The sequence below is a fragment of the Mobula hypostoma genome, chromosome 2 (assembly GCF_963921235.1).
Source record: "Mobula hypostoma chromosome 2, sMobHyp1.1, whole genome shotgun sequence".
Taxonomy (NCBI): domain Eukaryota; kingdom Metazoa; phylum Chordata; class Chondrichthyes; order Myliobatiformes; family Myliobatidae; genus Mobula; species Mobula hypostoma.
Genome location: NC_086098.1, coordinates 110,432,222 through 110,454,000, shown reverse-complemented (window position 1 = coordinate 110,454,000; position 21,779 = coordinate 110,432,222). Strand labels below are relative to the sequence as shown.

General features: G+C 37.5%; 1 protein-coding gene across 14 annotated transcripts in view; it reads left to right on the top strand.

The window, feature by feature from the left end:
- eya4 (EYA transcriptional coactivator and phosphatase 4) overlaps window positions 1–21,779 on the top strand; it is a 457,308-nt gene that overhangs the window by 281,308 nt on the left and 154,221 nt on the right. For 7 of the 14 annotated variants that reach the window (XM_063040401.1, XM_063040395.1, XM_063040397.1 and 4 more), the window contains 2 exons: window positions 5,273–5,397; window positions 16,914–16,982. The exons of 2 other annotated variants lie outside the window; for them this stretch is intronic. In XM_063040401.1, the coding sequence (XP_062896471.1) occupies window positions 5,273–5,397; window positions 16,914–16,982 (194 nt within the window). The remainder of the gene's footprint in view (window positions 1–5,272; window positions 5,398–16,913; window positions 16,983–21,779) is intronic. 5 more of the 14 variants (XM_063040405.1, XM_063040409.1, XM_063040403.1 and 2 more) reach the window with 1 other exon arrangement.

The following is a 21,779-nucleotide window of genomic DNA, read 5'->3' as shown; positions in this document are numbered from 1 at the left end:
ATGCACCTTCTTAACCACTCTGTCAACTTGCATGGCAAATTTGAAGGATCTATGGTTTGGACCCCAAGATCCTTTTGTTCTTCCACACCACTAAGACTCCTCCCAATAACCTTGTACCCTGCCTTCAAGTTCAACCTTAGAAAGTGTATCACATCACAGTTTTCCATATTGAACTCCATTTGCCACTTCTCAGCCCAGCTCTACACCCCATTGTAACCTACTTTCTACAGTATCCACAACACCACCAACATTTGTGTCATCTCAAAGTTACTAACTCACCCTTCCACTTCCTCATCTAAGTCATTTATAAAAATCACAAAGAGCAGGGGTCTCAGAACAGATCCCTGCTGAACACAAAATTTCTGGCTCGTTGAACTGCTTCAAACCCATTTAAAATCACTTTCATGTGAAGTGCTCCTGGGGATGATATTTTTTAATGTGGTTTTATTTCCGCTCATACAAACCATTATATTAATTTAACAATTACTTTTGTTATTTTATTTGCAAAATTAGTAATAGTAATTGCCAATTTTGCCACAGGGCAAGATTGCATTATAGGATTTAACCAGTACTATTATGAGAAACTGGCCAACCAAGCTCGTCTGCAATACTGTTCCTTTTGTAGCTTGCATGCAATGTAAAGTCACTTAACTAAAACTAAGGAATAATGACCAAGTCTGGGCATCCAGTTTCAAGCAACAATAAACTTATAATTTTTTTAAAATCTTGTAACAGTACAGCTATTTTTAATGTAATTAACCACTAAGTTGTGAATTCAGAAACCACAAACTATAAACCTCTGTTCAACATTTGCTTTTGTTTTGGATGTTATATTTTAATTCATTTCTTGATCATTTTTGTGTTGGTGATAACTATAAAGAAACAGGTCAGTATACTTAGTATGTACTCAGCTCATGTTCCTGGGCAGCATTTTGCTACTGACACAATAATGAAAGTTTTACCATTATGATATCAGCAGCATTGAACATTTATATTGTAGAGTGCCATTGTTTATGATTGTTTTTTTTGTTGAATTAACTTCATACCAATGGGAGTGTTATATGGTATACACTTTTTATAAAATTGCGTTTAGAAGGTTTAACAAATGACAGAAATATTAAATTTAATGTTAATAACTAACTTTGTTAATATTTAGTAGCCAAAATAAGGGAGCATTGCAGAAAATAGCAAAGTTACCATTTCTCAGTTCCCTCACAGTTGCAATGCCCAAAGTTTGGGTTACGTGGCCATGCAACAATTGTGGGAAACGGGTCCTCCATTACAAAATACTCCAAGTAAGACACCTAAAGTTATGATTTCCACTCAGGGTGTTATAATTGTAGGTGCAGACCAGAATTGCATTTAAGAGGAATTTTCTCTGTCTCCAGTCTCTGTATAGCGGTTCAGAATGAAAGTGCACATGCGCCGGTTGTGCCTGTTACAGTTGCTCCGTAGTTTCTTACTTTTAAACTTTTTAACTTAGTTATTTGTTGTATTTTTTCTCACAGTAACACGTTGAAGCTGCACCCTCTCTAACATGCTGGTGGAGAGAGTTTTACTTGTTTTTTTAGCGCTGAAAATTTTTTCTTAAAAAAACCAATTTCCCCCGGGATCGATAAAGTATGACTGTGACTATGACTATGACTAAGAAGTTACACGGGAGACAAAATAGAACCAAAGTGTATTTAAGCATCATTATTTATTTATTTAGAAATACAGTGGAGAACAGGCCCTTCTGTCCCACCAAGCCCCACTGCCCAGCAATCTACCTTTTTAACTCTGGCCTAAACACATGACAATTTACAATGACCAATTGAGCTACTCTCTGGTACTGTAGAATGTGGGAGGAACCACACACCCATCTACAATAAACTAGCTGGTCAAAGCATATAAATATGAAATACTACTGCTCCCTTTCATTATATGAATATAAATATAAAGTTTAAATAATCTGTGTGTATAGACTTGTTGCTTCATCTGCCAATATAATTTAGGGTTACTAAGTGAAGTGACACTGCAGTACACATTCTCTTAAATCGACAACTTTGTTAAACCTCGCATGTTATTCAATAAATTATTCTAGCATCATGTTGAATCTTACTTGCATTGTGAATTGTAATTTAAAAGGTAACAATTATTGACTGTATAATAATATCAATTTTTATCCAAGCAGACTGTAAAACTGCATGCAAGAAATTGAAAGCTTTGTTAAGCAAGAGAAAACAAATGCTCAATATGCTTGTCATTGCCTCTGCTACTCTAATGATTATTGGCATGATAGCTCCTGGGAACGTTGGATTTTGATATGGGACTCTGTGACTCTTGGATTGATTCATATTGAATCACTATCCCTTTGTGCTTATTACTGACATGATGTGCTGTGTGCCAAGTGGATTTTTTGAACAGAGTTGCTTGTAAACTTTGCAAATGAGTAGAATTTCTATCTTTAAATTGTTCATTTCTACCACAATATAGACCATTTTGCCGCACAGTAGGATGTACAAAGGTACAGTATAGCATTCTGCCCCTCTCCCCATCCAAGTAAGAGGTGAAGGAAATCACGAGTGAGAAGGACACAGTAATCCCTAGTGTGTTGAGGTAATCTTCACAAGATGGTCTGGCCTGATTAACCCCTTTTCCACCAATGAGCCCAAACCATTGTGGGTTGCAACTGATCAAGGGACAAAAGCTCTCAGCATGCAAGATAGAAATGGTTCAAACAAAAAGGTACTAATCAGTAAAGCAGGCATAAATTGATCTATAATGCAGACCCTTGACAAGTGAGGGTGGAAAATGATCTGATATGTGTATTCTTCTTCATTTCCAATCTCCCCGTTTTTCTGTCTGTAGATACTGAAGGTTGTAGAGTGGCCCTGAAAGATCCAATTTCTGCTAGTAGTAGAGGAAATGTAAAGCCTCTATCGTTGTTGGGTGGGCAATTGATAATGGACAAATGTTAGCCTTGCAAAAGAAAATCACACCTGGGATACTTTTTCTAACTTCACCTGGTTTCATGCAGATGTGATTACTACCCCAAATAAAACCACCTTCTGCACATAAAATTAGGGGTGGAGGAACCAGTTTCCAGGCCACCATCTTCATTATGCTGGTCCAGCATTTTTCTTTCAGAATTATTGATCTTGTGATAATAGCCCTGATGATTTATGATTCCAGTAAGATATCCACAGATAGACAGCAAATATGATAGTAAACAAACCATGTGCATTCGAGGTCACAGGCTCTTCAGGAACCTCTCGTTTGGCAGTATTGCTGTTTCTAAGGCAGAAGGTGGTAGCTTCAAGTCCACATCCAATATTGAGAGATGAACTGGCCTGCAGGGGCAGAGCCCAACATGATGAGGTAATTGATCAAGATTCACTTGCTCCCCTTAGTTTAATGGCAACATTGCAAAGAGGAGCAGGTACTGACTGATACGTATCCTTCAGCCAACATCAATGTTGCTGTTAAAATCTTGCTTCATGCAAACTGGCTACCACATTTCCCCATATTACAAAAGTGACTGCACTGCAGAACTACTTAATTTCCCTTTGAAACAATGCTGAGAGTAACAGGGAACAATTTCCCATTGCCCAGGAAAGTTTAGCCCATTGTGCAGTATATACAGCAATTTTCCAGACGAATTTTGCTTTATTGTACTCTACACTACCTTTCTGTGGTGAAATAATCAATATTCCTTAAAGCTGGTGAGGTGATGACGAAGAATAAAGAAAAGCAGCCTATCCCTAAATCGGGAAGGAGCAGAAGATATATAAGCCCTCAACGCTGGGTGGAGGTACTTACTAAAAGATGAGCATTTTGAGTCATCAAACTACACATGCAGATGTGTAAAGAATTTTCATCTTCTCCTATCTGGCTCACAAAAAGCGCTCCACCACAATACAAAGTTAGTCAAAAATTATGTGTAATCAAACAGGACTGCCCAATTATCAGTGCAGTGCCTTCCTCTGGAGTGCCTGCGTTTGAGGTGATAACTGAGAGTGTCAAGTTTAGTGGTGGTATATTTTCATCATCACTATCTCTTGCAGTTCCTCCATTGCATAAGCTGGTTGCATATTTTTGGTTATCTAAAAGAATGGAGGTGTAGGAATAGACATTTTCTGTTCAGTGTTTCATGCGGATGTAGAGGTACCATCACTTGTTGATCTAGTGTTCTGTGAATCATATGCCACATGGATCTGTTATTTTCCAGTCTATCCTGGAGGAGATTAGACATTGACTCATAAAATTGCCCCAGATTTGTTGCTATTTATTTATTGGCTAGAAAATAAATTGCAATCTATAAACTTTAATTTGTAATTTGCATAGTAGATGACCTTGCAGAAGTAATTTGAGCTGTGTCCTTTGGTAATTGATGAAAAATATTAAAACCTGATGTAATTTCTTTACTGCAAATCCCTGTATCAGCTTCCCAGCCTCTCCAGACAAAAGACTTCATTTGTGCCACATTTAATAACAAGACAATTATGCAAAAATATAGCAGGTTCATATCGAACTCCTGACCACTTAACTCTGCATATGTGGAAACTAGACTGAACAGTACTGACCTTAGTGATTCTAAAGATGTACCTGACTTTACACTTGACTCCTAAAGCACAGATCTACCAAGGTTGTAAATTCTATCATAGTTTATTATTTCCAGTGAGATGTTGATTTTTGTTTTAGAGGGGCTTGAAAGAAAATTGCATACATACTGGATTGTGGTCATTTCAAGGTCTTTAAAGAAAACAATAAAAAGTTCCCCTGTTTTTTAATCTCAGACACAGGAGCTGATTTTGAATGAATCTTGGTTCGTGATGTTTGTCATGGTAAAAAAAATCTTTCTTTTGACTGCTAATAGTCAACCTGCCCTTTTCAAGAGCATATCAAGGACATCAGCGTGACGTAATTTTGAGTGGAAATCGATTCTTTCATTTGAAACCACTGCAATACAGAATTCTCTTACAGTCACTGCATAAATGAAATGTGATACAGTAAAAGGAGCAGAAAATGTATCGTGGCCAACACAGTGGTTTCTTAACAAGGTCCTGCCACAATTAGACACATCAGGAAATATTAACCTGCCAAATAACTCTGTTCTTTTCCTTGAACAAAATAAATCCAGTGACCTAAAAACTCAGTCAATGATCCCAATTATGCTTTCACAGTCCTTAATTGCTGCGCAGTAGTGATCAACATGTTTTTTAAGAGGTATGTTGTAATATTGAATATTTTACTCACAACTATGATGTAAGAAATGTTCATGTCCTGGCAGGTCTATGGAAATGCAGGACCTAGCAAGTCCTCACAGTCGAGTGAACAGCAGTGATACTTCAGCTGGCTCAAAACTGGACAAGGCCAGCCTGAGTAACACTTCAATAATATCAAATGGAACAGCAGGTGAGTTGTGGCAAATGTCTTTTCCACACTTCCCAGTCTTGTTTATATTCTGCAATGTTATTTTAAATTTTATCATTGTTTCTTCTCTTTTTCAATGATCAAGAGAAAGAATTGTCTTCCACTTTCCTAAGGTGATATGAAGGTTCTTCGAATGTGGCTTTTTCAAAAATACAGAACTGTCAGCCTTTTGCTTTAAATATTTTAAACATATATTATAAAAATCAGTACATGCTACTAAATAAATGCAATCATATGTGATCATAATTATAAAATGTATCTGTAGTCTATTACTATTTTATGAATAAAACATCCTATCTTTTGATATACTACATGTTGTTGACATGTTGCAGAAATATCTGTATCTCCTGGCAGTTAACAACATGGGTACAATTGTTGAAAACTTACAAATGTAAATCATATCATGTGGCATATTTGGAAATACTCCCTGACCAGAAATCTGGAAATTCAAGCTAATGATAGTGATACTGGCCTGTCTGGACTGCTCTTGGTGCTGCTTTTTGCTTTGACATTTTTCTCAACTGAGAAGTCTATTGAAAGTTAAGTTTTAGTTTAAAAAAATTGAAAAATACAACCACTGAAAACATAAATTAAGGATCATCACTGATGCAAATTAGAGTCATGAAAGCAGTTCCCCTCCCAAATTTAGGGAAGGAGATGCATTAAGGTCTCCCTCACAAAACAGAACACTTGTAATGTATCTGTTATTACACATTCACTTGTGGCATGGTCATTCTTGTTTAAAGAGTCCAAATAGGCACTGAAAAGTATGGTAGTAATATGGGTCCAAACAGCTTACTATAAACCCCATTTCCAGAAAAGTTGGGATATTTTCGAAAATGCAATAAAAACGAAAATCTGTGATATGTTAATTCAAGTGAACTTTTATTTAACTGACAAAAGTACAAAGAAAAGATTTTCAATAGCTTTACCAACCAACTTAATTGTATTTTGTAAATATACACAAATTTAGAATTTGATGGCTGCGACACACTCAACAGAAGTTGGGACAGAGTTAAAATAAGATTGAAAAGTGCACAGAATATTCAAGTAACACCAGTTTGGAAGACTCCACATTAAGGAGGTTAATTGGTAGCAGGTGAGGTATCATGACTGGATATAAAAGTAACGTCCATCAAAGGCTCAGTCTTTACAAGCAAGGATGGGTCGTGGCTCACCCCTTTGTGCCAAAATTCGTGAGCGAATTGTTAGTCAGTTCAAAAGGAACATTTCTCAACGCAAGGTTGCAGAGAATTTAGGTCTTTCAACATCTACAGTACATAATATTGTGAAAAGATTCAGAGAATTCAGAGACATCTCGGTGCGTAAAGGGCAAAGTCGGAAACCACTGTTGAATGCGCGTGATCTTCGAGCCCTCAGGCGGCACTGCTTAAGAAACCGTCATGCTACTCTGATAATTATAGCCACCTGGGCTCGGGAGTACTTCGGAAAACCACTGTCACTCAACACAGTCCGTCGCTGCATCCAGAAATGCAACTTGAAACTGTACTACGCAAGGAGGAAGCCATACATCAACTCTATGCAGAAACGTTGGCGAGTTCTCTGGGCCTGAGCTCATCTCAGATGGACCGAAAGACTGTGGAATAGTGTGCTGTGATCAGATGAGTCCACATTTCAGCTAGTTTTCGGAAAAAACAGGCGTCAAGTTCTCCGTGCCAAAGATGAAAACAACCATCCAGATTGTTATCAGCGAAAGGAGCAAAAGCCAGCATCTGTGATGGTATAGGGGTGCCTCAGTGCCCACGGCATGGGTGAGTTGCATGTATGTGAAGGTACCATTGACTCTGAGGTGTATATTAGGATTTTAGAGAGACATATGTTGCCATCAAGGCGACGTCTCTTCCCGGGACGTCCTTGCTTATTTCAGCAGGACAATGCCAGACCGCATTCTGCACGGGCTACAACAGCGTGGCTTTGTAGACACAGAGTGCATGTGCTTGACTGGCCTGCTGCCAGTCCAGATCTATCTCCTATTGAAAATGTATGGCGCATCATGAAGAAGAGAATCAGACAACAGAGACCACAGACTGTTGAGCAGCTGAAGTCTTATATCAAGCAAGAATGGACAAAATTTCCAATTGCAAATCTACTACAATTAGTATCCTCAGTTCCAAAATGATTAAGAAGTGTTATTAAAAGGAAGGGTGATGTAACACAATGGTAAACATGCCTCTGTCCCAACTTTTGTTGAGTGTGTTGCAGCCATCAAATTCTAAATTTGTGTATGTTTACAAAATACAATTAAATTGGTCAGTAAAACTATTGGAAATCTTTTCTTTGTACTTTTGTCAGTTAAATAAAGGTTCACGTGAATTAACATATCACAGATTTTTGTTTTTATTGCATTTTGGAAAATATCCCAACTTTTCTGGAAATGGGGTTTGTACAAAATAATACAGAATGTAGTATCAAATATAGTATCAAGGATCAATTAGAAGGGTTTTCCTTTAGACTTGGTGTTTCACTTCTTTTTCTTGTATGTGCACTCCAGCTGAAGGGCAGAGCTACTACTTGTTGAGATTATTTAGCAATAAACTGTTTATACCCGGTTTACTCTCATAATTTCCAGTGGCTACTTGAACAAGAGAACAAAAGAAACATTTCTGTATTTCAAAATGGGTGAACAAGACTGCTTTGAGTTAGGTTATTTTTGATGTGCATTTTCTGAACTGAACTTTTCATATATGAGACAAACTTCCCCAGATTTTTCTTATTTTTGTTTGGCAGAATATTTATTGATAATTTTTCTTTGCCTGTAAAAATTTTAATTGTCTTTTACTGCCTTCTGCTATCAAGGTTATTCACTTGTTACTACAGTCCTATAACTAATTTAGAGAAGTTTTCCCACCTTCTCCTGTTATACCTTGTAAGCACTTAGCAAATCTGTTTGTTATTTCCATAACAGGAGAACGTAGGAAAAACATCACAACAAATTGCAATGGATTCATGACTTGATCTTCTGGATAATCATCCCTAACTTGAAAAAAATGGAACCAAATGCTAGGAGTGATCTGTAGATGTCAAAGAAAATTAGCTTGCTTCACGAAGTGTTAATGATAGGTCTTTGTGAGACATCGGAGTAAACAGTACAGCTGAGGGTGGAGAAGCCGATCGAGTGACTCTGGGGCTATGACTGGATGAATAAGGATAGAACCGGCTGAGTATGCTCTATACAGCTGAATGACAGTGGAGTAACTGGTGAAGAATGGTGTATCCAAACATGTCACAGACACAGACAGATCAAGGGAATGAATAGATTACAATAGGAAAAATGCAGTTAAGAAGCTGAAATAGAAACAGCTGGAAATACTCAGCAGGTCAGGGAGACTTTACAGAGAGGGAAACGAAACTAATTTCTCGGGCTGATGAGCATTCATTAAAACTGAATGAAAAAGGATGATTTTACCTTTGCCCCATCTCATAAGATGTCATTAGTAACTGATCAAGTTGCTTCAGGGCTGCAGTGGGTGGTGTAACAAAGAGTTTTACATGGGAAGGACACAGATTTTGGGGGATATAGCACTCAAGGACTTTGAACAGAAAAAAGTGAGGAGGTAACTTGCAAACACGAAAGAATCAAAATTTGCCCCAAAGTGGTAAGAACTACTGAAGTAACATTGACAATGTCAGCTATCATAATGGCCAATATGGTAAGTTTGATAAGTGGTGGTTTAGTGGGAATATGATTGAGGCAGCAGAGTTTCACATTAAATTCAAAGGGATCCTAAAGGAATAAATGAGAAAAAGATTGAAGTTTTAGTCTGGGATTAACATTATATATTTAAAAGAAAACAACATAGCAGGAGACCACATAGTCTGAATCTTAGTAGCACAATTATCCATGAAATCTTTGCATTTGTTATTGGAAATATGGATTAAAGTGAGAGGAGAAGCTTTGTGCATGACAACAAAGTAGAGGGATGTATTTTTGGTTTTCAGAATGATCCTGCAATAGTGTCACTGGTAAGGCTACCAAATTTTTGGATATCTTTAAATCTACATGCAATATATAGTACTATTAATGAAAACTCCCCCACACTTCTATCAGGTTTGGAATTCCATGATTTAGACTTAGTGATAATGAAGGTAATGCAGAGGGTTTAAAAGCTGGTGTCGTGTGTGGCTTGGAATGAAACTTGCAAGTGGTGTCTATAGAAAGGCGAAATAAAAGAGACATAATGACTGGACTTTAGAAAGGTTTTATAAATAGATAAGGAAAGGAAATTGCTGGTTTGTGCTCTGAATAGCAACCAAAATGTACATACAAATCCCAAAGAAGAAAATGTTGCATAAACCTGTCTACATAAAGAAAGGATTATCACCTTAGCCTACATATAACTCACAAATATAATGTAGGTAAGCAGCTTGAGGAGATTCAAAGAAACCAATTCAGACAAAATAAACAAACCAAAGAAGAGAAACAGGAATGATGATGTCGATTTTGAGGAAAAGCAGATAGAGAGCCAAAGTGGGACTTCCAGAATATGAAATCAAAACTGTTGAAGCTAAGGCAATGAAGGGAGAAGGGAGGGGAATGCATAAAATATTGGATTCAGGGAATTAGATGTCCTACAGAAGGCTGTGGGACAAGTAGACCTTGTGTGTCTTTGGAGATTCAAGGTTAAGTATGGTGTGTGCAATCACAATCAGAAATTTGATTGGAGGCAATGGGAACTAGGAACTAGGAGATTAGTTGTGTTTCCCTCTCAGTAAAACCAGAAGTTATAGGTAAGTAGGACTACTGTAAGAAGTGATATAGGCAATTAAGTTTCATGTGAACTGAAGTTGAGAGGGAGAGGGACAAGAGCGTACTGGAGTTATTGAATGTGAATGTACCAGGACATGACTAAGGATTTCAGATACAGATGGCATGAGTCAAGAGTTAAAACTGATAATATAACAGATGTTGAAGTAGGTGATTTGTAACACGGACTTCATAGTGTTATAGACTGAGAAAAATTGGCAAATAATCTCAATTTTCTTGAGATAGTGTGCACTAAAGGGAGGTATTAAAGAACTTGCTTTTGTCTGCCCAGTACCATCTGGCAAAAACTGAATGTCACTCACATGAGCTGAAAGATATACAGTGTGAAAATGTAGAAGTAGCGTTGGAGGGAAGGCATTGATTTTAAAAAAAAATGAGTGATTACTGTGCAGTGAACTCTGTTGACATCTTTGGTTGATGTTGCCAAGAAGCAGTGTGAAAGATAATATGTGTTTGAACTGTCCTCCCAAGAAAGGATTGTCACAGGCAAAATCGATGGCCCTAGTAAATTAGCTGGAACTCCAAGACACACAAAAACAAAAAATCTCCAAAGGTAGATATTGTTTATTCATTTAGTCCTCGTGAAGGATCCTGATGAAGGACATCAGAACCCGATGAAGGGTCTCATCCCGAAATTTCAACTGTTTATTCCCTTCCATAGATGCTGCCTGGAAAGCTGAGTTCCTCCAGCACTCTGTGTGTATTTTTAAAATATTTGTTTTTATTCATTGAGAATTTTATCCCACTGGATCTTTATTTTGGAATCCATGTTAATAGGAGACAGAGGTGACTACATAGACTTTCTCATTTGAAACATCTTCTTGCATTCATGTTTAAAAATTACTGATAGTTCATTGAATGATGAAGGGTGCCTTAGACAGGGAATATCTTCTGTGAGAATCATACTATTCTCCAAGTTGCTCAATAAAGGACCTATGGTTATAATTGTGAAATGGGTTTTAAAAGTGGATTCTGAAACATTCACAAGTATTCTGAAAGCAGGAATAAAGTAGTAAAATGTATTTTTTCAGAGACCAGGGAAGTTTGTAGCAGAAGCTGGGTTGCTTTAACAGAGGATTCCTTAGTTTTCATTTAGATTTGAATAGCAGTGTGGGTAAAGTCTTTCAGACAGTGAACTTAATTACTGTATTCTAAAACAACAAGGGGCAAGATAAACCAGAATTGTTAACTTAATGAGCCAGAATTAGCTAATAGTATGATTGATCGAGACCTTAACAGTGATCATAATATGGTCAAATTCACCGTTAGGTTTTAAAAGGAGAAATGTATAATTTGAATCCAGAAAGTGAGAGAGACAGAAGGAACAAAAGAAGGAAGAAAATACAGTGAGCACTAAGGGAGAATAAAGAAGGGAAAGTATGTGGGGTATCTTAGGGAGCTCGTTTTTACACTTGTTAAAGAAGGGCTTTTAAAACAGGTGTGGCAAATATTGAAATAAAAACAAATTGTTATGCTACAAATTAGAAAATTTGTTTAGTAGCAATTTTTAAAGTTCAAAGATCAATGCAAATTTATTTTCACATATATGTCACCATATTCAACTGTGAGATTCATTTCCTTGTGGGCATTCACAGTAAATAGAAGAAACACAATAGAAACAGTGAAAGACCAAACCCAACAGGATAGACAAACAACCAACAGTGCAAATACAAGAAGATAAATAAGTAAGACAATTAATATAGAGAACATGAGATGAAGAGTCCTTGAAATTGAGTCCATAGGCTGTGGGAGCTGTTCAGTGATGGAGCAAGTGAAGTTATCTCTACTGGTTCAAGAGCCTGATAGCTGAGGGATGATAACTATTCCTGAACCTGGTGGCGTGGGTCCTGAGGCTGCTGTACCTCCTTCCTGATGGCAGCACTGAGAAGAGAGCATGGCCTGGTTGGTGAGGGTCTTTAATGATGGATACTGCTTTCTTACAAAAGTGCTCCCTGTAGATGTGCTCAATGGTGGGGAGGGCTTTACCTGTCATAACAAGAGAGCAAAAGGATTAAGTACTTGTTCCAGAAAACAAAGAATGAACAAGAGTTGAAACTCTCTGAACATGATATAAGCAAGAAAACAATATTAGAAAAAAACAATAGTCCTAAATTCTCACAAATTCCCAAGGCATGGACTTAAAGGAAGTAGCTGAGACAATTACAGCTGCTTTCACTAGAACTTTCAAACTTTCATCAATTCAGGAATTTTCCCTTTAGATTAGATAATGCTAAATGCAACTGCATTAATTGAATGAAGATAAGAATGAGAGTGACCAGGAAATTAAACACCATTTAGTCTAACATCTCTATGGGGAAATTTTTGGAATCAATTACTAAGAGTGGAATGGCTAAGCACTTAGAGAAATTTGAGCTGGACAGAAAGAAACTGCATATATTTGTAAAGAGAAAATCCTGCTGTACTTGGAGTTTCTACAGAAGTAATAGATGTATTTTAATTTAACTTCTGGAAGGCATTCCATAAGACTGCACTAAAAAGACTGGGAACTAACATTAAAGATCATGATAATATTGATCTAGTTAGAATGTTGTTGAGTCATTTGGAGGTAGGTGTGAGGGCGCTTGACTCAAAGGACAGGACTAGTAATAGTTAACACATTAAAAATCCAGTCATTCAGCAATATAGAAGTTAACAGTACAGTAGTTGATGTAGAAATTACATGAAGACACAGAGATATTCATTCATATAACACTTTTCATAATTTCAGGATATTCCAAAAGTGTTATGCAATCTATAAAGTAATTTTGAACTGTGATTATTATGTGAAAATAAATTGGACATCATTTACTCATGAGCTAAAATAACTATTTAAATGTTAACAACCTTTGAACAGTGGAGATACAAAGCAATGCAGGAGTCCAGCAATAATTAAAGGTAATGTTAGCCTTTACATTTGGCTATAATCAGAGAGGGAAAAAAAAACAATCCAAGGCCATGCAAAGCCCTGGTTGGATCACATCTAAAATATGTTTGTTTCTCAGTGCGGTGCAGGAAGGACACATTGGCCATGAAAAGAGTGAGTGCAGTCACAAGAGTGTTGCCAGGGCTGTAAGAAGTACATTATGATTTCATGAGTTTGGCTTGTAATTAATGGAACATAAAAAAAGGGATTTAACTAATGCTCTTAAGAATCTGAAACGGCATGATAGGATAGATTGGGAGAATTGTTTTCCATTGTTCAGAAGCCCAGGACAAACAAGGACTTTCAGGAGAAAGGTTGGGAATATTATTCACAAAGTGTGGTAGAAATGTGTGTTTATTACTGACAAAAAGTAGTTGATGCATGCCAAATAATTTCAAATCAATATATTTCTGTTAGCCAAGTATATTAAGAACAAGGAAAAAGTAGAGTTGAGATGAAGACCAGCCACAATCTTACTGATGATTCAAAGGTTTGTGCCTGAATGCCCTATTCTGGTTCTTATGAAGCAATGCTTTGAGTATGGATCAGCCAGACCGCAAACACCTTGCTGTTCCAGTGTGCAAATATTGCATGACTGACTGACTGTCTCGGAGTATGAGTTTCTCTGAACATTTCACTTAAAGTTCTTCACAGGCATCAGAGAGGAGATTATCACCTCATCTATTCTGGTTAGTGCAAAATGTTTTCCACTGTGCCCTGCAGTTTCCCAGCACAACATTATTAACAAATACCAATGCATTAAGATGTTTTAAAATAAAAACTAAAGTACAAACATAATTGGAATTTTAATGTTGAAATGCCTTTTGTTCATTTACGATTTTATAGGCAGAAATAAATATTACTCCAAATATTGCAACATTCCTATTTTATAGTACCCCTTGGGAATAAGTTCAAAAGTATTGTCACTGTTAAAAATTATTTTTAAATGCTAATATTGTCAAACAATATGTACACATTTCCTTTTTCACCCTACCATTATTTAACATAATACTGTAAGCATCCATTGCAGGCAGGTAAATAATAACAGTGTATCATATTTCTGAAATGAGCCCAATGGAGAACCATCAGTCAGGAAATTCCTGCAGTAGTGATCACTCTATCAGTGAATGCAACTCACTGGTCTATTTACAATATAGTGCTATTTCCTGAGAGAATGTAAACAGCTCTGGAACAATAAGCAACATTGGGCATAATTTACAAATGTGCATTTCCTTTCTATAAGAATAATAGATAATGAGGCTGAATTCAAATTAAAGAAGCAGGACTATACTGTCCAGTTTAAACCTGCTCTATTATTCAGTAATGGTGATCTGTATCATGAGTCTCCTTCCCAGCACAATCTTCGTTTGCGCTGATTGCTTAGCATCAGATATCTATTCATCTCAGTCGTGAATGTGCTCAATGACTAAGCTACCCATGGCATTCTGAGGAGGGTGAATAAATCAGAGATTTATTACCTGACAATGACACAGTGAGCCAAATTGCCTATATCTCTAACCATTTTTTTAAAAACCATTTTTTGAGTAAGATGTATTCCCCTCTTCTGAACCATCCACTTTTTGAACTCTTGCACATACAGTACGTGGACAATCTTTGGCTGTCCATTACCCAAATAGACTTAGTGTTGCCATTATGAATATATGCACGCTTTGAAAGTTAACTGATGAGCATCGATGTAGCAGCTTTCAAAATCAGTAGTCCCAGTCTCTTCCATAGCCAATATATAATTTTTTACTGTGAGAATGTAGACAAAATCCTGCCTTAAGATAAACAGCACAAAAAGCTATCTGATTTGTCAAAACGGGTTTAGGCAGATCATACATAGACAGAAATTTTTCATAACTATTGATATCCAACTGACAATTATATTATTTTCCTTGTTTGTTTATTTGATATTTCTGCAAGCCCTCTAGTTAGTTACCACTTAATAATTCACTATTATTTATGAAATAAATTTGTAAACTTTGCCCATAAAATTCCTGGTTTCTTCAAAGATAAATTTGGACAACAGATAGTCACAAAGATTTGCTTATATCTGTTTAACACTGAGTCATGCTGTCAGAATAATCTCTCTCACTCTCACTCTCCTCCCCTCTACTCTCTCTCCCTCTCACTCACCACTCAATTCATGTTCCCCCTCTCTCACACACTCGACACCCTCTCTCCCTTCTCACTCTCCCCCTCAGACTTCCCCCCACTGTCACTCTCCCCCCTCATTGTCACACCAGTCTCTCCCCACTCTCCACTCCCTCCCTCTCTCCCCTCTCTCCAAATGCACTCTCCAATGCCTCTTGCTCCCTCTCTTTCTTCCCTCTCTCTCTCTTCCTTCTCCCCCTCTCCCCCTCACTCCCTCCTCTCTCCCCCTCCCCCCCTCTCCCCCCCCAAAACCCCTCTCCCTTTTGTCTTTCGTTTCTGTTTTGCTCATCTAGAAAACATGAGTGCTCTTGCCTGCAGGATTTGGTATTAGAAAAGCACCAAATCTGACAGTTCTATTATAAATTATATGAACTCTCATGTCATTGTAATTCAATCCTCTTGCCATTTCCTGGTCTTATTACCATTATTTTGTTTCTCAATGAGAAGAATTTACTGAAGCAGGTGTGACATGGGACTTAGAACTGTGATTTATGTGTTTTAATTACATTTTCCTTTTTCTTAAAAATTTGTTTATCTTTGATCCTTGGGGGTCTTTCTAATTTCCTGTTACATTGTAATAAATGGGATAATAAATTCCTACCAATCAGTACTGTTACTGGGTAAAATGTTAACTGGTTGCATCCACCGATATATTGATATTTCATTGTGCACATAATGCAGCTGGAGATTATTTCAGGCAAACCTGGTATAGCTACTCATACTGCATTATTAAAAAAGCACATCTGAAATCTTCTTCAACAGTACTGGAAGTGAACTGGATGAAGATTGCCCCAGGCGTGGGTGTATTTGAGGCATTATGGGCCAGCTGTCTTTTTGAATTTAATTCTGATTTGTCTTTTTTTAATTATCTAGTTTTGTAAGAAATCAATCTATTATCCAAAATTGCCAGGATCTGAATTTACTAAGGGCTTCGATGATTTGTTTCTTATGACTATTAAGTGATCGTCCCTAGAGTTGCTGTTCAGCTTATTCGTCGTGTAGATTTTGTCATGTTGTTTGCCAAATTGCCAAAGGCAAAAGAAGGTTGTTTCCAAACATATTTATTGGATTCACTCAGATGCACTATGGCCAAGAAAAACCAAGGGCAAGGATTCTGTAGTGATTGACTTTCCAAGGGGAAGCATACTGTTACTTTGATATCTTACTTAGATGTGGTTTAAATAATTTCTGTGGCTTTGCTGAACTACACAGAGCTATTTATTTAACTAATGTAAACCTTTCTTGTACTAATGAATGTGCAGACTGCAGGGGATTTACAATGACATGGGCTTGCTATGCTTGATATCAGCCATATTCATTTTCCATAATTGCTCAGCTATCTTTATAAATGTATCTCATTAATTGTATGTTTGTCACTTACACTTCTTATATTGGCACCATTAAAATGCTTGGCAAGTAAAATATCTCAGACTTGTTTTACTGGCAGTTTTTGGTTTTCTCTAGGTAACTCAAGCACCAAATAGCTGTCATTTAACCGATACATTACTAAAAACTATTTATTCAACCCCTCCACCATCTTTTGTTTATGATTGCATAAATTTATTAGCATACTGTCAATTATATATATATTAAAGCCTCCAACTAAACATAATTCTGACTTTTCCTCTTCAGGAGATACCATGACTATTTTAAACACTGCAGACTGGTTGCTGGGTTGTAGTACCCCCTCATCTGCGACAAGTATGACAGATTATGGTACAGTGCATGTGTGTGTCAGTGTGTACTCAGAGTGCAGTGCTTCTTCGTTCTGAATTTCTGCTTTTATATCTAATAATATCTGGCAACAAACAAAAGCAATTGCCAAATAACGTTGTTGGCAGAATAACTATATATTTTGAATGGAAATAAACCTGTTGCTCTCCTGTCTAATACATCACTAATAAGTTTATAATATATTAATTAAATATTTATTCTGTGCTATGACTATATTCTATCGAACTATGCTAACAATGATACTATAGATTTTCTTCGGGCCAGTTAAAGAATTTGTGAAAATCAGAATCGGGCTTATTTTCACTGTCTTATATACATGAAATTTGTTGTTTTGCAGCAGCAGTACAATGCAAAGACGTAAACTTACTATAAATTACCAAATAAGTACAGAATGCAAATAAGGGAATAATGAGGTAGTGTTCATGGACCAGTTAGGAATCTGATGGCAGAGGAGAAGAAACTGTTTCTGAATCATTGAATATGGATCTTCTAATGGTAGTAACAAGAAAAGGGTATGTCCGAGATGGTGAGGGTCCTTAGTAATGGATGCTGCCTTCTTGAGACACCTTGAAGTATCTTGACTATATCCTTGATGGTGGGGAGTCTACAACCCTCATCAGCCTCTTGCAATCCTGTGCATTGAAGCCTCTATAATAGCCTATGATGCAACCTGCCAAAATGCTGTCCAACATACACCTATAGAAATTTGCAAGAGTTTTCGGTGACATATCAAATCTTCTCAAGCTCCTAATGAAGTAGAGCTTGTTGGCATGCTCTTCTGTAATTTGATACACTTACAGGAACAACTTTTATTTATCTGGATAATTGAATGAAGTAAGTCACCCCAAGATGTTTAACAAAATTTGACAGTAAGATGACATCCAGTGCTGTGTTGATGACTAAAATCATGGTCAAAGAGATTAATTTAAAAGAGAGTCTTAAAGAAGAAAAATAAAGCAGAAAGCTTGGAATGGCTTAGTCAAGAAATGCCTTTTGTTAGGTTCTTGGCATTGATAGTCTCATCAACCATCAGTGGTAGAGTGTCTTAACTTCATGGATGATCAAGCGGCCAGTATTAGAGGAGGGCAGATATTATCAATTCTCATGATGTGGGTTTTGATGTCAAGGCCAGCGTTTAATACTAATCCTATTGTCCTTGTGAATGTGGAAGAAGCCACCTTTTGGACAGTCGATGGCCTTGTGTTGAAAATACAGTGAATTCTGGTTAATTGGGACACTTCGGGACCAATACATTTTAGCCCAATTGAAATAGTCAAAAAGGTCAAAAAAAAGACCAACTGCTGTTTAACTGAGTAACAAATTATGTATTTAAATACAATAGAGAACAAATTAGAACACTACTAATGCTACTACAGTACTATAAAACTGTATATTAGTTTCTAATAGTTATCAACAGAGGAATTCATCCAGTGTACACTACTGTGTTCTTTTCATTGACTGTAAATGAACAAAATCAGTGCAGACACCTAGTGCAGATAATGAACTCCCTTCATACAATGCTTTCAATGATTGCATCCTTCAAATCATCTTTTTCATTGTAACATTCGAGATGATTCTCGATACCTTCAAATTCTTTGTAGTGAAATTGTTTCATTTTCACTCCGGGCATTTCTGGCATCTCCAAGCCCAAATGCGTGAAACCACAGTGAGCAAAGCATTGTCCATATGATTATTTCTCACCAACTGTAAGTGACAAAAATCACTGCTTTTTGAATACAAACACACACTACTGACACTATTTAAAAATTGTTCACTGTAAGCATGCTGTGGTGTCTAATGGCCATGCAAATGGGCTGAACAATAGTGTAGTGGTTACAGTACAGGCAACCCAGGTTCAAATCCCGCTGCTGCCTGTAAGGAATTTGTACATTCTCCCTGTGACCGTGTGGGTTTCCTCTGGGTACTCTGGTTTCCTCCCACAGTCCAAAAGATGTACTGTTTGCTGTGTTGATTGGTCATTGTAAATTGTCCCATGATTAAGCTCGGATTAAATCAGGGAATTGCTGGGCAGCGTGGCTTGAAGGGCCTATTCCACGCTGTATCTCAGTAAATAAATAAACTGCTGTTAGTTAGAAACTGTTTGCTGACAACAGTTCTTTAAAAGTTGTCCCAAATAAGTGACTGCCCCGGTTAACTGATGGGCAATTAACCAGAATCCACTGTATTCCCCAGTATTGCAAGCTCCAGTGACAATGAAGGACAGTCCTACACTTTCATGTCAGGGTGTCATGTGATTTGCAGAACTTGTAACCGTTGCCATTTCCATCCGCCTGCTGCCTCGCTCCTTCTAGGTTTGAGTCAAAAAAGCCTTGGCTTATTGTTCACTTTCTAACATCATTTTCACAGTGAGGAACGTAGTGGATATTTATCTTGGTGTGATTATCTCGGGATTTTGGTGCAGATCGTTTCAAATGTTGTTGAAGGTCCTTCATATTCCTAAAGTGCTGTCTGTATGATTGGGAAGTCAGGTAGCCCGGTTACTATTGAAGGCAAAATGTCTGACTTAATCGTGTAGTCACAGTGTTTATGAAATAATGCTCAATGTTGAACCCAGAATGTTGACAGTGAGAAATTTGTGAATGATGATGTTGTTAATTGCCAATGAGAAGTATCTCCCTCTTGTTGGAGATTGTCGTAACTTAAAGTGGAATATCTTTAATAAAGTAGTTAAAGATGCTTGACCCAAGGATATGGATCTGAAAAACTCCAGCAGCAAATTCATGGAGCTAAAATAATTGACCTTTAGTCATAACAACCATCTTCTTTTGTGTGATTTATAATTTCGGCAGTCGGAGAGCTTCCCTCATTTCACACTGACTTCTTTGTTAGTAGAGTTTCTTAATTCCATACTGCCAAATTCACTTTTGACATTAAAACAGCAACTCTTACCTTACCTCATGAGTTTTGATATTTTACGATGCAATGCTGCAATGAGGAATGCATCCACATTGGCCCGCTGAAAGCCTCACTAAGAAGCAGTGATGATGTTCTACTTAATACATGGTACTGATGGCATCGTTGGTTGATGATTGAGATAAGAGTAGTGGCATGGTAAATATTATTTTGTTCTTGTTCTTTTTTTATGAATTGGAAGTAGAGGGCACTTCTCCATGTTATTAGGTGGATGCCAGGGTGATACATGCTGTGGGATCATTTGGCAGGAGTTGGGACCAGTTCTGAAATAAACATCTTCAACACTATAACAGCAATATGGCCAAGGACTATTATCCCTATAATCTTGGCTAGGTCAATTGCTGTCAGATTTTACTGATATCACTTGGATTGAGTTAAGTAGAGTATGTTTTCTATTGTGGACCAACCTCAAGTGAAGAATGAGATGACTCAGTCACATAATGTTTCTGTCTGATGAGTTCTGTGACGATTTATACTTCGGTTATGCATCACATTCTTGAGCTTGGATTTTGCCTTCTTCCATTACCTATTGCAGCAGTCACTTCTACAAATGCCGTCATGGAAAATTGCATCTGAATGATAAGGAAGATTTCGGGAAGGTTGGTTCTGGCATTGGTTCTCAAACAATAAGATACAAACTTTGAGTGGCAGCTGAACCCAGGAGATTTGGTCTGGATGATTGATATTGAAATTCCCCAACCAGAATGTGTTTTGTGCTGACACTTTCTTCCAGTTGGTGTTCAGCAAGACGATTGTTTAATCAGCTGTGGGAGAACAATGTTTTGATGCCTAATGTATAATTTGATGTTCATTAGGCCTGGATCTCCACGGTCAAAACTCCTGGAGCAATTCCATTCCAACTGTTCACCACAGTGTTATCATTTGTCTCAGCATGGGTTGTTGGTTCTGTTGATTGGGCATGATGTAATCATAGATCATGATGAAGCAGTCTGAGAATTGTTAGGCTGATCAATGTCCCTGGATACTCTCTCTCCACACCTAGCCAATAGTTTCCAGATATTCACAAGAAGAACTTTCAACAGTGTTTGGGCCGTAACTTCGAAGGCGTGTTAGCAGGTTACGGAAGGCCAACAGGCATGTATTCAAGGACTTGCTGCCGGAAAATTCAATGGTATGGAGAGGCCAAAGAGGTTGTGTACTCAGAATGATGCCTTACATAAGGAAAGCCCGTTCCTTATACATGTTGCCATTGCAGAGATGTTGAGTGAATCCCGTAATTCAGGGGATTACAGGAGAGAGTGGCCCTCGCCAGAGGATTGTGAAGGATGCTGGAGGAAAGTAGGCTAAGTTCTTTCTTAGAGGGGCCTTAAATTGGGTACCCATCACTGGGATTCATGAAACACTCCAGCTGCCATTATTGTCTTTGAACTTGTGTCTAGATTATTGATGCACACATCTGGTTTCCTAGTCTAGCTTCATGACCACTACACTTCTGCTCATCCTCAGACTTATTACAGGGCTGCATCAAGATTACATTTGCAGGCGAGGGCAATGATTTGGAACCATTGGAAAACAAGGCAGAGAATTTTCTAGTCAAGATGTTTCAACTGTGAATTAATGAAAATTTGAACAGATGATGCGTGTGGCACATTTGCCCTCTACACATTTGCTCACATTCACTCAGGCTTTGTGATGCTGATGTCTGTCTGATCGTGTCAAACTTCTCTCAAGTATTTTCTTAAGCAATGCAGTTTGAGTGAATCTCATCACTCCGTTTTTCATCTGCTTGCATTTTGAATTTTATGCACCAATGTTACGCATTGACAATTATTTAAAATGTGCCCCTGCAAGCCTGTGAATTGGGCACAG